This window comes from Oncorhynchus mykiss, chromosome 3 (assembly GCF_057628025.1).
Source record: "Oncorhynchus mykiss isolate SJ-2025 chromosome 3, ASM5762802v1, whole genome shotgun sequence".
Taxonomy (NCBI): domain Eukaryota; kingdom Metazoa; phylum Chordata; class Actinopteri; order Salmoniformes; family Salmonidae; genus Oncorhynchus; species Oncorhynchus mykiss.
Window position 1 is genome coordinate 87,392,568 of NC_143024.1, and position 16,232 is coordinate 87,408,799.

The 16,232-nt window shown below is 40.8% G+C and overlaps 1 protein-coding gene across 2 annotated transcripts in view; it reads right to left on the reverse strand.

Moving 5' to 3' along the window:
• Nucleotides 1–16,232, reverse strand: part of LOC110520593 (tissue factor pathway inhibitor) — a 48,299-nt gene that overhangs the window by 13,514 nt on the left and 18,553 nt on the right. Inside the window, exon 2 of one of the 2 annotated variants that reach the window (XM_021597988.3) lies at nucleotides 316–519. In XM_021597988.3, the coding sequence (XP_021453663.2) occupies nucleotides 316–519 (204 nt within the window). The remainder of the gene's footprint in view (nucleotides 1–315; nucleotides 520–16,232) is intronic. The other variant, XM_036975222.2, reaches the window with a different exon arrangement.

Consider the following 16,232-nt stretch of genomic DNA (forward strand, 5'->3'; position numbering starts at 1 on the left):
CTATTTTGATATTTTGGCAACATGGCAGATAATTGTTTTGAAAAGGACAGAAACCAACAACATAGTAATCAGTGAATTGGTTGACCAGGGAACATCTTATCATTCCTAGTAAAGGAAATAAAATCTACAAAAGATACTGTACATTTCCTGAAGAACATGTGTGCTTGCTTCATCTGTCTAAATAAAATAACACAAGTCTTTCTGAATATACAGAATGATACTTGGTACAAAAATGAATAATTTTTCACACATCAACAGAGGCCCATTTTTACATTTGACCTGCAGAGAAATCAGAGAAAGGTTTCAAAAACTCACCAGACACCAGGCACATTTCCTCACACGCCTCCAAGGTCTCAAAATTGTTGGCGTTGCCTCTGCAGCCGCCGAACTCGAAGGCCTCACAGCGGCCCGTGTCTATGTCGAAGTAGAAACGCTCCTTTAATGCCTTGCAGGGCCCTTCGTCCTTCTTCAGGGCGCACGACTGGTGGAAAATGAAGAGCTCAGGCTGGGCTCCATCTGCTATGGAGAGAAGAAAGCCAAAGTTAGCATACTGCCATGCAAAGATTCACAGAATCCATGGAAATGTTCTGGTGTAATTTAGGTCAACGCTTTAACCTGAGGCTTTGGACTAGGTAAGTACATCTCTCTGGTACGTACATTCCAGATGATTTTAATGGTTGTGTGTAGATATTGGTTGTGGGGAAGTCTGTATAAATGGTTTGACCTTACAGCCTTGCTGCTGGTCACTCATAACAATCCTGAATAGAATTCAACATGTTCAGAATTCTGATCTGCTCTACTGAGCAACATATGCCCCCACTCAGACTAAACAACAAAAATAAAACTCTCAAAAATGGAGCTGTGGCTTTAGCAGTGCTTTATACTGTAAATGCATTCCACTAAACACACGTTTTACATTGCATACCACATGTGTTCTACAAGACGTGGGAACAGATGACTTGGGATAGTATCAAAATACTGTAGCATCTTCACAGCAAGCAGCCAAGATGTTAAATCACCATCAATTTGCTGCTCGGACTCTCTCTCTCGCGCACTCTCTCTCTCTCTATCTCGCTCTCAATTAAATTACATTCAAGGGGCTTTATTGGCATGGGAAACATATGTTTACGATGCCAAAGCAAGTGAAATAGATAATAAACAATAGTGAAATAAACAATAAAAACTGAACAGTAAACACTACACTCACAAAAGTTCCAAAAGAATAAAGACATTTCAAATGTCATATGTCTATATACAGTGTTGCAACAATGTGCAAATAGTCCCCCTCCTGTTGTGTTCTGGGCAGTCGGGGTCTGGATTCAGCCTGCTGTGAAAGTCCCGTCCCTTCAGATCACACTGTGGGGAGCATAATCTCTGTCTGAGGAGGGCTGGGGCTCTGCAGATGGTGGGTTGGGGGGTGGGTGGGTTGAGTGACAGCCTCCTTCCCATTGGGTGGATCACTTAACCTTCAACATCCTGATCTTCCGGATCTGCCAAGAAGGACTGGGTTTTCCTTTTCCACACTGTAGATTAGGTTAGTTGGTTCCTGTGGTTATGCTGTAGATAGTACATACTGTAAGTAACTATGTGATACATACAGTTAACTTGATGTGTACCTTTCATCATATACAGCCGCATATAAGGTAATATAAAAAACGCAATGTGACAATCAAGCTCCATAGCCGTCTATTTGTATATATAATAATGGGAAACAGTCATTCGCTGTGTGACACTTTGTTGGCGAGGGTTGTTTTGATGGCATACAACCTGACAACTATTAAATGCTGTGGCATTACCTGCTGAATGGCATCCTCAGTACATCCAGCCCAGCAACACCTCCGAACTCCACAGCCCCACCATGCTGCCCAGGCCCCAGCCAGCCCACAGCAAGACAGCCATCTCTACAAATACCCTCTCGCATGCTAGCCTGCCTCTGGGCTTATAGTAGTTTGCTTTTGCAGGGGCGATTAAATGTTTTCTGAGCATGGCTACAGATATTGTATACAATCCTCTGTCCGGGCAGATAAGGAGAGGGAGGAGTGCCCATGCAGGGGTAATTACAGACAGGCAATCCACATGCTGTCTCCGTCTCTGTACCGCTAGGCCCTCTTTGTAAACATGTATCTGTGCTTAGCCTCCCTAAAGAGGGCAATAATGTTCCTATTGTTTGTCTTTCCCTCAAAAACCCACACCGCCCTGAGAGCAGCAGCAGTCACTTCGCTGTTCAGTCCTAAGATGTATGAAAAGACAAGGAAAAAGTGACTTCTCATCTGTTCCACTGAACTAGCTTTAAGTGGGCACTTGGTAAACACCTCATTTCATTGGAAGATGTGTAATAAGTCTGGAGGAAAAAGAAAACAGGATGTTCCTATTGATTTGAACCCCTGTGAGGTCAACAGAAGTACTGTACCACAGTCAATGTGTTCTTCCATTACTTATTGTCCAGCCTTGCTAATGTGGGCCATCCAAAAACAACACTCCTAGAGACAACCCTATTGCCTCAAGCAGAGGATGTGGGCTCAAATTCAACACTGGAAACTAAAAACAAACTTGTAGTTGCTCATAAAAGTATGATCTTTGATCTTGAAAAAGTTAGCCTTGGTGCACAGTAACTGTAAACAAATTGATGTGTTATACCTAATATAAACTATTAATAGTAAAAAAATATATTCTAATAAATTGGAAGTGAAACTTGACAGTGCATCATTTATTTTTTTCAGTACACTTCTTACTCCTTCCCTTCCAAACCTCCCTCTCTCTCCAAAAGCTATTCTCCTCCCTCCCGCTCCAAACGTTATTCTGCATCTCAACAATGGACCAATGAGTTGGAGCTATTAATATGAATCTTCCCAGAATACATCAATAAAAGCCTGGTTGGCGCCAACCAATAGATCAGCATTTTCAGGTTACTCCCAAAATATGTACTGTAGAGTCTGGCACCAAATGTACTGACACATTTTGGGCGCTTAACATTTCCTCTAGGCAGCTGCATTTTTTTGGGCCCCGCAGGCAGGTTCTGCATCGCCAAGACTCAGCCTCCACACACCTCAATTTGGATAATGGGCTGAATTACTCAATGCTGGTGGTGTGCCAAGCTCTGCGGTAATGCAGAATATGGGCAGGTTGCCCCAAGTAGGGCTTGTTTAGGGGAATGTCAAGGGGAAGGCAGCAAACATCATTCAATATCAACAATGTGAGGGGATACCAAATTATAATCCCATAATATAACAGGTTCAGTGGCGATTTTAGCATGTAAATCTTTGTGGGGAAAACCCCTCCCCCCAAAAAATGTGGAATGCATGCCAGCAAAGCCACAACACAACACTAAGCAATACATGAATTGCACTATAACGGTGACAAACGGTGCCCACAAACTGTTAGGGTGTACATAAAGCTGTCCCACCAGCAGTCCCAACACCTTACCACTGCTACACCTGGCTATCAGCGGAGCCTTGTCTGCCAGCAAAACAGTTCCTTCAGCCTCATTTACTGCCTTTCAAAAAAACATAGCTGATATGGCTGATTGCTTAAGCTGTGGTTACTACTGACAATTGAGATGTACAAACTATGGCATAAGGGGGCAACAAGCAGATAAGAGGCAATCTGTAATTTCGATTAAGACATTAATGAGCAAGCTAGGACAGACCTGGTAAAAATAACTATTTGTTCAGCACTTTTGAAATGTACAGCGACAGAATTCAGAACATGGGCCGATCTTACAGTGTTCACCCTATGCACCAAGTCAGAACCATAGGATAAATAAAGGGGGAATATAAGCAGACAATGAAAGCTCATTCAATATTCAATGATTACATTTCACTAAAACAGGCTATAGACTATATGTGCACCACCAAGTCAGAACTGTAGGGGAAATTATTAGGGGAAAAATGAACAAATTATCAGGGTGAGGCACATGGGCCGCTAACAGCTTACTACACAACATACACTTAGTATTACTTTCTTAGCTACGGTATACGTGTCTCCCTATATATATATTTTTTTACATGGTTTGCAAACTGATATGTGACACATATTAATGCCAAAATAACACAAAACAAATTGTATATATATATATATATATATATATATATATATATATATATATACATACATACATACATACATACACACAGTACCAGTCTAAAGTTTGGACACACCTACTCATTCCGGGTTATTTCTTTATTTTTTACAATTTTCTACATTGTTCAATAATAGTGAAGACATCACAACTATGAAATAACACATATGGAATCATGTAGTAAGCAAAAAAGTGTTAAACAATTAAAAAAATATGTTATACTGTATTTGAGATTCTTTAAATTAGCCACCTTTATTTGCCTTGATGACAGCTTTGTACACCCTTGTACACCCTTGGCCCTTTGTACACCCTTGGCCTCTTCTGGTATACAGAAGATAGCCCTATTTGGTAAAAGACCAAGTCCATATTATGGAAAGAACAGCTCAAATAAGCAAAGAGAAACGACACTCCATCATTACTTTAAAACATGAAGGTCAGTCAATTCGCAAAATTTCAGTGTAGTTGCAAAAACCTTCAAGCGCTATGATGAAACTGGCTCTCAACATAAGCTGTTCAGAGGAGACCGCGTGAATCAGGACTTCATGGTTGAATTGCTGCAAAGAAAACACTACTAAATTCCACCAATAAGAAGAAGAGACTTGCTTGGCTCAAGAAACACGAGCAATGGACATTAGACCAGTGGAAATCTGTTCTTTGGTTTTTGGTTCCAACCTACCGTGTCTTTGTGAGACGCAGTAGGTGTAGGTAGGTGAACAGATGATCTCCATCCACGTGTGTGGTTCCCAACATAAAGCATGGCGGAGGAAGTGTGATGGTGTGGGTGTGCTTTGCTGGTGACACTGTCAGTGATTTATTTAGAATTCAAGGCACCCTTAACCAACATGGCTACCACAGCATTCTGCAACGATATGCCATCCCATCTGGTTTGCGCTTAGTGGGACTATCATTGTTTTTTCAACAGGACAATGACCCAACACACCTCCAGGCTGTGTAAGGGCTATTTGACCAAGAAGGAGAGTGATGGAGTGCTGCATCAGATGACCTGGCCTCCACAATCACCTGACCTCAACCCAATTGAGATGGTTTGGGATGCGTTGGACCGCAGAGTTAAGGAAATTAAGCCAACAAGTGCTCAGCCTATGTGGGAACTCCTTCAAGACTGTTGTAAAAGCATTACAGTTGAAGCTGGTAGTGTCAGAAGGTGTGTGTAGCTGGTGCATGAAGTCAGGCGCAGGAGAGCAGAATGAGTGAGCAACGTACTTTACTCAACAAGGCACAAGGTAACAATTACACTTGACCAAAACAAGACGGTAAAGATAACACACGGGTGAACACAGCACCCGTCAAAAACCCAGCCATCAAAATAAACCTAACTGAACATGAAATAATCCCGCACAACACCATGGCGGAAACAGAGGGTTTAAATACAGGAACAAATCATTTTGAAATGGAGAACAGGTGTGTGAAAACAAAGACAAAACCAAAGGAAAAAGAAAAGTGGATCGGCGATGGCTAGTAGACCTGCAACGCCGACTGCCGAGCGCCGCCTGAACAAGGAGAGGCACCGACTTAGGAGGAAGTCGTGACAGGTAGAGAGAATGCCAAGAGTTTGCAAAGCTGTCATCAGGGCACATGGTGGCTACTTGAAAGAATATACAATCTCAAATATATTTTGATTGTTCAAAACTTTTTTGGATACTACATGATTCCATATCTGTTATTCCATAGTTTTGATGTCTTCACTATTATTCTACAATATAGAAAATAGTACAAATAAAGAAAAACCCTAAGTTTTCTAAACCCTGAGTAGGTGTGTCCAAACTTATGACTGGTACTGTGTATATATATATATATATTTTGCAAAACAGGTTGGGCTCTGCCCTGAATGACGGGTCGCTATTGGATAGGTTGAATAAGATCAATTGCATTGGCTTACAGTAGGTGTGTCCAAGTGATTGTTCCAACTAGTTCCAAGTCCAAGTTAGTCACTGTTATCAAAACAATAAATCATGTGGATGAAGAAGTGAGTCTTACTGTCAAGAAGTTACGGTCTTCAGAGATTAACACGAGTCAGCAATTATGTCCCTCATGACAGAGGGTTCAAGTGAACTGTCACCACAATTTATTTACGTGACCTAATGTTCACCCGAGTCATCAGGTAGGCAGATTTGGGTGGGATCACTGTAATGGGAGTTTATAAAGTAAAGGGCACATCATCCTTGTCTGTGCAATCAAAGCCTAAAAAAGTGTCCGTGTTAATCAGAGCATGGCCTTAAGGACGGTGGACAAAAGAGAGGACTTTGACTCGTCGCCAAGCAAAAGGCTGGGTTCCAATCTGTCAAATCAGCTTATATGGACCAGAGCAACAGGCTACGGTCACAACAAATGAAAGATTCATTCACAAGATTTAGGAGTAGAGTGATGCTTTCCCTGTAATGTTGAGAGAGACGTAGAGAAAGACAAAGAGGCAGAAGAGACACAGAGAGAGGAACATAAATAGATTGGTGCCACCATTTAACAAAAGTAGGATGACACAGATTGAAACTGGGAAATTGATACATAATGGTGATGATAGAACATAAGGCATTGCTCCTTGAGACAATCTCTCACATAAACTAGAGGATACCTTTCAGAAGAGACTAATGATGACCTCATAATGGCAAGCATCCCGTGATTCACATTAGAGATCAAATACGCATCAGGCACTTCCAAACCAGATCCAAGGAATCTGGGTAAAGTGTGTTTTCTACATGGAGTATACCGTTACCACTTATATTTAGGCCCTAATCTACGGATTTCACATGACTGGAAATACAGATATGCATGTGTTGGTCACAGATACCTTAAAAAAAAAGTAAGGGTGTGGATCAGAAAACCAGTCAATATCTGATGTGACCACCATTTGCCTCATTCAGCACGACACATCTCCTTCGCATAGAGTTGATCAGGCTGTTGATTGTGGCATGTGGAATGTTGTCCAACTCCTTTGCAATGGCTGTGTGAAGTTGCTGGATTTTGGCGGGAATTGGAACTCACTGTCATACTTGGTCCAGAGCATCCCAAACATGCTCAGTGGGTGACATGTCTGGTGAGTATACAGGTCATGGAAGAACTAGGACATTTTCAGCTTCCAGGAATTGTGTACAGATTCTTGCAAAATGGGGCTGTGCATTATCATGCTGATACAGCAGATGAATGGCATGACAATGGACCTCAGGATCTCATCATGGTATCTCTGTGCATTAAAATTGCCATCAATAAATTGCAATTGTGTTCATTGCCCGCAGCTTATGCCTGCCCATACCATAACCCCACCGCCACCATGGGGCACTGTTCACAACGTTGACAGCAGCAACCCACTCGCCCACACAACATCTGTCCGGTACAGTTGGATCCGGGATTCATCTCTGAAGAGCACACTTCTCCAATGAGCTAGTAGCCATCGAAGGTGAATATTTACCAAGTCAGCATGCCAATTGCACGCTCTCTCAAAACTTGAGACATCTGTGGCATTGTGTTGTGTGACAAAACTGCACCATTTAGAGTGGCCTTATATTGTCCCAAGCACAATGTGTAATGATCATGCTATTTAATCAGCTTCTTGATATGCCATACCTGTCAGGTGGATGAATTATCTTGGCAAAGGAGAAATGCTCACTAACAGGGATGTAAACAAATTTGTGCACAACATTTGAGAGAAATATGCTTTTTGTGCGTGAGGAAAATGTCTGGGATCTTTTATTTCAGCTCAAGAAACATTGGGACCAACACTTTACAACAGTTGCTTAATTTTCTTAAAGCGTACAATGAAAGCCATGCATTTTAAATCTGTGTTGCATAGACAGTTTCTCTTCATCCTTTAGGAACATCTATAGATGCAATAACAGATACATTTTGTATCACTGCTTCGCCCAATAACTTATCCCATTCGTCTGCATTGGGCCTGAGTTAGGATTCAGCACAGCCGCTCTACAATGTCTTCGGTCTTTAGGCTCAAGGCTTTGGCAAGTAATAAATCAAACTTCCAGCTTGTCAGTTGCTGTCGGTTGTAGTCGGTTGCTGAAATCCCTTCACTACATCTGCCCGAGGTCATCTCCCAATCCTGGTTTATCAGGTCCAATTCAGTCTCCCACTGACTCCCTGCCTGGGAGAAATTTCCCCCCTGCCTCCCCCTCTGTCATGGTCTTATCATCATTACCTGATATCTCAGATAAGGCTCTACCTGTTTTTACATTGAAAGATAACAAACAAGCGAAGCAGAAAAATCCTCTATGCGTCAATGACCCAGCTCATGTGAGATGGTGGGTCTGACATTTCGCAAGTCCAGGAATCAACGAACCAAATAATCTAACACTTTGCCAATTAGAGAGTAGGGACCTTCATAAGGTACAGTAGCTGATTGGGGTAGCTGGCTCTTTAACTGAGGTGGGGAAATGGCTGAACACATGGCAGCAGTTGATGTGGACATTAGTTAGTCATAAGTTCTGTAGGGCTGAGAGGGGAAAATCAAAGCACCATATGGCATCCCAGAAACCCCCCTGACAAGAGGCAGAGAGAGTTATTTGTGGCATTGCTGGCAAGGACGACCAGTGAGTCACCCAAAACGAAGGGACTTAAATGACACCAGTCGATGAGTATGTAGTGTGGAAAATCAATATGCCTCATTCAAAAGGACATTGATATGGCATATTGAAGTCCTTGGTCACCCCATCATTTTGTCACCACAAGAGAGAGAGAAGGGACATGTGTTTGCATATAGGGCTTTGTATACATACCGCAGAGCACTTAAACTTAGCATAGTTACCACACTAATTATGTATACACCGTACTTAATTGACCACTTTTCTTTCACAATAATATTTAATTGGAATATATAACCGGATTCTGTATCATAGGAATTTGACGCTATTTCCTACTTCCCAGTAGGGCTTTTTGAAATGTTTTTATACTAATTATAATCACTACCGGTCAAAAGTTTAAGAACAACTACTCATTCAATGATTTTTCTTTATCTTTACTATTTTCTACATCGTAGAATAATAGTAAAGAAATCAAAACTATGAAATAACACATGGAATCATGTAGTAACCAAAAAAGAGCTAAACAAATCAACATATATTTTTTATTTGAAATTCTTCAAAGTAGTCAACTTTAATTTGCCTTAATTACAAACTTGTTTGGATCTGTAAATATGAATACATGTATTATGTATGTGGGGGAAATCATTATTGGTTTCATGGTGGTATAGTTGTCTGGATCTTAGTTGTGTTTTCACAAAACAAGCGAGAACACAAAGCTTCTATATGTACACAGCAGACTTTGAACAATGAACAAAAATGTGACGACCGCCTCGATTCGATCTTATGTAGCAACATTTGAAATTGTGTTTTTAAAATTGGATAAAATGAGACTCAGAGCTAGAAAATTGCATATCATACACTGCAGTTGAGGAACAATGGGAAAGTAATTCTGCTTTGAAAGTTGATAAACTTGTAACCCCACTTTTGAGAAAATGGCATTTGAATGTTTTGGAACACCTACTGGAGAGCTCTTCTTTGTCTACACCCATTCAGCACCATTCACACTCTCTTAAGCCTTAGCCTCACCTATCTCTTTAAGGATTCACATGTGAGGCCATGTGGTAAACACATGCTAAAATATAAGTTTATTTGTCATATTTACTGGATACAGAAGGTGTAAATGGTACAGTGAATTGGTTACTTACATAGTAGCAATATCAAAAACAGAAAGTGTCTTAATATTTGATCATTATTAGATGATGCTTATCCGACATACAGTGGGGCAAAAAAGTATTTAGTCAGCCACCAATTGTGCAAGTTCTCCCATTTAAAAAGATGAGAGAGGCCTGTAATTTTCATCATAGGTACACTTCAACTATGACAGACAAAATGAGAAAAAAAATCCAGAAAATCACATTGTAGGATTTTTAATGAATTTATTTGCAAATTATGGTGGAAAATAACTATAAGCCCCACTGAACTTGTCTAAATTGGTCATGTGAAGGAAATGCTGTAACCACCCCCCAGCCACATCTACTAAATGGATGGGTCACTATTGTCTAAACATGTACACATGTTCTTGAAATACAATAGATGGCCGTAATCACCCCAAGACACACCTGGCTAATTTGATGGGTCCTGTAATAATCCGGCCTAAGTGGAGTCTTTTGTGTAGACATGTATCTAGCTAGCTAAATGAATGAACCGGAATAATCCCAACTCATAGTACTACCAATACAAACATTGTCATAGCTGAAGTATGAATTTGCAGGTAGCTAAAGCAAACCAACTATTTTCAATGATAGCTAGCTAACAATAAGCTATAATTAGAAACGCAAATGGATTTCTGATTCAAATAATATTACTACACAGATCATACACGTAACGTTAGCTAGCTAGCGAGCCAGCAAGCTAACGTTTGCTAGCTAACTAACAGTACGCTTTAACTTGCAATAAAAATGACTCTCTGACAAAATTAGAAACATATCTGAAAATGGAGCTAGTCTCTTACCAGTATACATGGATGAACGCGTCACGACAGACTGGAAACATTTAACTCTGTTTTGTTTGTAGCTAACTTTACATCTTGCTTGGCCAGCGTTGTGTCAAGTCACTAAGGTCCACATTGACCGTGGCAATGTGCAGAAAGTATCCCATCACTTTTTCCTACTGATCTATCGATAGCACCTGCTAAATTCAGGGCATCAATGTTGTTGAGAAAAGTAGCAAAACTTTTGTAGTTCTCGATGGATAACGTTATATCTTTCAAAAACAGTAGAAAGGACTATCAACACATACTGAGCAGTTTATAAACAGAAGTGTGCTACATGGCAGACCAATTCAAAGTAATCTCCCGGAATGTCCAGCCCATCTATTGGCTTTTTCTGTGGCTAAACCAACTGGGCTAGTAATTTAACAATTTTATTCGTATTTATGGATGGAATACAAGTTTGTTATTTAGGCACATAAATGTTTGTTTCTACCAAAAAACAAACACATTTTGATTAAAAAATGAATGTTTACGTTCAAGGGCCGTTTCTGTGAAGTAGTGACGTGCGAACATGTACCAGGTTTTCTGAAACGAGTCCCAAAGTTAGTCTGACAGGGACTATATTGGTGTTTATTGGTTAAAAAGGTCTGCACTCTGCCAAGTTGGTCTGACAGGGACTATCCTGGGAATTCTACATTTTAACAGGAAGTCTTTTAGTGGCTGGCTCTGCTAGCACATCCCAGTAAAAAGTCCTTGAATGATTTAAACCCTTTTCATCACTACACAGTAAACCCTTTGATTATGTTGTAAAAATTTGCTAAATTGGACATAAATATGATATTTAGCCTGAGTTACAAAAATTAATATTTACATGAAGCTGAAACAAGCCGACCTGAAGTAAACGAACGAGGCAAAAGTGCAAGTCAAATGTCTCTAAAGTAAGCCAATGTTTACTTTTAAGCCAATGTTGCTATGATGTTACAGAGCTGCTTTTGGACTGATATATCTGAGGATACAAGTACAAAGCAAACACTTCAGATACACCTCAAATATCATTTATCATACAAGACAGAGAGTTTCAAGGACACAAGAGGACGCAGTCCACTATTCATGTGTGAATGTTTTCCGCCTAGCAACTCAAGTCCTTCCTTGAAGAGGATGTGATTATATTGTAGAATAAATGGAAGACACCCAGAGAGAGAGCTTTCGTCTCATGTCACGCTCAGACGATCAACACTTTAGATGTGCTTGAATAAAATGGGAAGATCAATATGTTGTTCTTTTCCAGGTTATCAACACTCAGATGATACAAACGAGATAAAGGGAACCCTTTTATCTTGGCAGCAGTAAACTGAACTGCATTGGAACTCAGAGCTACATTCAATACTATTCCTTAGAGGGATTACCACTGCAGCAGCCAAGATCAGAGCACGTACTTGTTTTCCAATAACAACACATATGAATTGTGAAACTCAATGGAATTTCATAACCAGTCCAATTTGTACAACTTCAGCTCTAGAACGCCCAAATGGAATTGTCATTGTTATTTAAAGTACTGCCAACCTTTTATTGCTCGGTACTACCATATCGCAAATACGGCAAACACACACACACACACACTTCCAAAAGGGCCTCTACACTCCATCACAATGTGAGTCTAATTACTGTTACTGAGGTCCCCACAGAGGTGATCAGCAGAATCCTATCTGACATTATAAACTTGGTGGTTAGAGTCCTGAATGCTGATTGGCTGACAGACGTGGTATATCAGACCGTACACCACGAGTATGACAAAACATTTATTTTTACTACTCTAATTACGTTGGTAACCAGTTTATAATAGCAATAAGGCACCTCGGGGGTTTGTGGTATATCGCCAATATACCACGACTAAGAGCTGCGTTGCGTCGTGTCTAAGAAAAGCACTTGGCCGTGGTTTATTTGCCATTTACCACACACCCTTGTTGCCTTATTTTTTAAATATAGCATGCCCTTTCACTTTCACTTTCTTTACCCACCCCTTTCACTATCCTTACCCAATACCCATCCCTTTCACTGTCCTTACCCAATACCAGGCTAGACAATCTGGACCCTTTTTAAAAGTATCCGACAAAATTTTTGCAACCATTATTACTAGCCTGTTCAACCTCTCTTTCGTATCGTCTGAGATCCCAAAAGATTGGAAAGCTGCCGCGGTCATCCCCCTATTCAAAGGGGGAGACACTCTACACCCAAACTGCTACAGACCTATATCTATCCTACCCTGCATTTCTAAGGTCTTCGAAAGCCAAGTTAACAAACAGATCACCGACCATTTCGAATCCTTCCGTACCTTCTCCGCTATGCAATCTGGTTTCTGAGTTGGTCATGGGTGCACCTGAGCCACGCTCAAGGTCCTAAACGATATCATAACTAGAGGTCGACTGATTAATCGGAATGGCCGATTAATTAGGGCCGAATTCAGGTTTTCATAGCAATCGGATATCAGTATTTTTGGGCGCCGATCTTTTTAAAATTTTTTTTTTTAATACCTTTATTTAACTAGGCCAGTCAGTTAAGAACACATTCTTATTTTCAATGAAGGCCTAGGAACGGTGGGTTAACTGCCTTGTTCAGGGGCAGAACGACAGATTTTAAACTTGTCAGCTCGGGAGATCCAATCTTGCAACCTTACAGTTAACTAGTCCAACGCAATAATGACCAGCCTCTCTCTCGTTGCACCCCACAAGGAGACTGCCTGTTACGCGAATGCAGTAAGCCAAGGTAAGTTGCTAGCTAGCATTAACTTGTTGGTACTAGGGGGCAGTATTTTCCTTTTTGGAGAAAAAAACCGTTCCCGTTTTAAACGTGATATTTTGTCAGGACAAGATGCTAGAATATGTATATAATTGACAGCTTTGGATAGAAAACACTCTAACGTTTCCAAAACTGTAAAGATATTGTCTGTGAGTATAACAGAACTGATGTTGCAGGCGAAAGCCTGAGAAAAATCCAATCCAGAAGTGTCCCAGGTTTTGAAAGCGCTGCGTTCCAATGAGTCCCTATTCAGCTGGGAATGTGCCATCAAAGAGCTTACGCTTTCTACGTATTCCCCAAGGTGTCTACAGCATTGTGACATAGTTTTACGCATTTCTGTTGAAGAATAGCCGTAGGCGGCCACATTGCGTAAGTGGTCACATGGTGGCTCCGAGAGAGATTCTCGCATAAAATACAGAGGTAGCCATTACTCCAATCGGTCCTACTGAAAAACGAATTGTCCCGATGGATATATTATCGAATAGATATTAGAAAAACACCTTGAGGATTGATTATAAACAACGTTTGCCATGTTTCTGTCGATATTATGGAGCTAATTTTGAATATTTTTCAGCGTTGTGGTGACCGCAATTTCCGGGCGATTTCTCAGCCGTGAAGAACAAACGGAGCTATTTCGCCGACAAAAATAATATTTTGGGAAAAAATTTACTTTGGCTATCTACCTGGAAGTCTCGTGACAGAAAACATCCGAAGTTCATCAAAGGTAAACGATTTAATTTGATTGCTTTTCTGATTTTCGTGACAAGGATGCCTACTGCTAGCAAGGCATAATGCTATGCTAGTCTATCATAAACTTACAGAAATGCTTGTCTAGCGTTGGCTGTAAAGCATATTTTGAAAATCTGAGATGACAGGGTGATTAACAAAAGGCTAAGCTGTGTTCCAATATATTTCAATTGTGATTTTCATAAATAGGAAGATTTTCTAGGAAGATTTATGTCCGTTGCGTTATGCTAATTAGTGTCAGGCGATGATTACGCTCCCGGATCTGGGTTTGAGAGTCACAAGAAGTTTTAAACTTATCTTATAAAAAACCATCAATCATAATCACTAGTTAACTACACATGGTTGATGATATTACTAGATATTATCTAGCGTGTCCTGCGTTGCATATAATCTGACTGAGCATACAAGTATCTAAGTATCTGACTGAGCGGTGGTAGGCAGAAGCAGGTGGGTAAACATTCATTCAAATAGCACTTTCGTGCGTTTTGCCAGCAGCTCTTCGTTGTGCGTCAAGCATTGCGCTGTTTATGACTTCAAGCCTATCAACTCCCGAGATGAGGCTGGTGTAACCGAAGTGAATTGGCTAGCTAGTCAGCGCGCGCTAATACCGTTTCAAACGTCACTCGCTCTGAGCCTTCTAGTAGTTGTTCCCCTTGCTCTGCATGGGTAACGCTGCATCGATGGTGGCTGTTGTCATTGTGTTGCCTATAGTGCCTATAAGAACATCCAATAGTCAAAGGTTAATGAAATACAAATGGTATAGAGGGAAATAGTCCTATAATAACTACAACCTAAAACTTCTTACCTGGGAATATTGAAGACTCATGTTAAAAGGAACCACCAGCTTTCATATGTTCACATGTTCTGAGCAAGGAACTGAAACGTTAGCTTTCTTACATAGCACATATTGCACTTTTACTTTCTTCTCCAACACTTTGTTTTTGCATTATTTAAACCAAATTGAACATGTATCATTATTTACTTGAGGCTAAATTGATTTTATTGATGTATTATATTAAGTTAAAATAAATGTTAATTCAGTATTGTTGTAATTGTCATTATTACAAATAAATAAATAAATAAATTGGCCGATTAATCGGTATCGTCTTTTTTGGTCCTCCAATAATCGGTATCGGTATTGGCGTTGAAAAATCATAATCGGTCGACCTCTAATCATAACTGCCATCGATAAGAGACAATACTGTGCAGCTGTATTCTTCGACCTGGCCAAGGCTTTCGACTCTGTCAATCACCACATTCTTATCGGCAGACTCAACAGCCTTGGTTTCTCAAATGACTGCCCCACCTGGTTCATCAACTACTTCTCAGACAGAGTTCAGTGTGTCAAATTGGAGGGCCTGTTGTCCGGACCTCTGGCTGTCTCTATGGGGGTGCCACAGGGTCCAATCCTCGGGCAAACGCTCTTCTCTGTATACATCAATGATACATCAACACATCTTGCTGCTGGTGATCCTCTGATCCACCTCTACGCAGACGACATCATTCTGTATACATCTGTCCCTTCGTTGAACACTGTGTTAACTAACCTCCAGACGAGCTTCAATGCCATACAACTCTCCTTCAGTGACCTCCAACTGCTCTTAAATGCTAGTAAAACTAAATGCATGCTCTTCAACCGATCACTGCCCACACCTGCCCGCCCATCCAGCATCACTACTCTGGAAGGTTCTGACTTAGAATATGTGGACAACTACAAAAACCTAGGTGTCTGGCTAGACTGTAAACTATCCTTCCAGACTCACATTAAGCATCTCCAATCCAACGCTCTACTCAACAAATTGGATGCAATCTTTCACAGTGCCATCCATTTTGTCACTAAAGCCATAGCAGCACCCACATGTAGCACGCGCTCCAGCAGGCATATTTCACTGGTCACCCCCAAAGCCAATTCCTCCTTCGGCCGCCTTTCCTTCCAGTTCTCTGCTGCCAATGACTGGAACGAACTGCAAAAATCACTGAAGCTGGAGACTCATATCTCACTCACTAGCTTTTAGCTACAGCTGTCAGAGCAGCTCACAGATCACTGCACCTGTACATAGCCAATCTGTAAATAGCCCATCCAACTACCTCATCCCCATACTGTTATTATTATTATTTTTTGCTCCTTTGTACTCCAGTA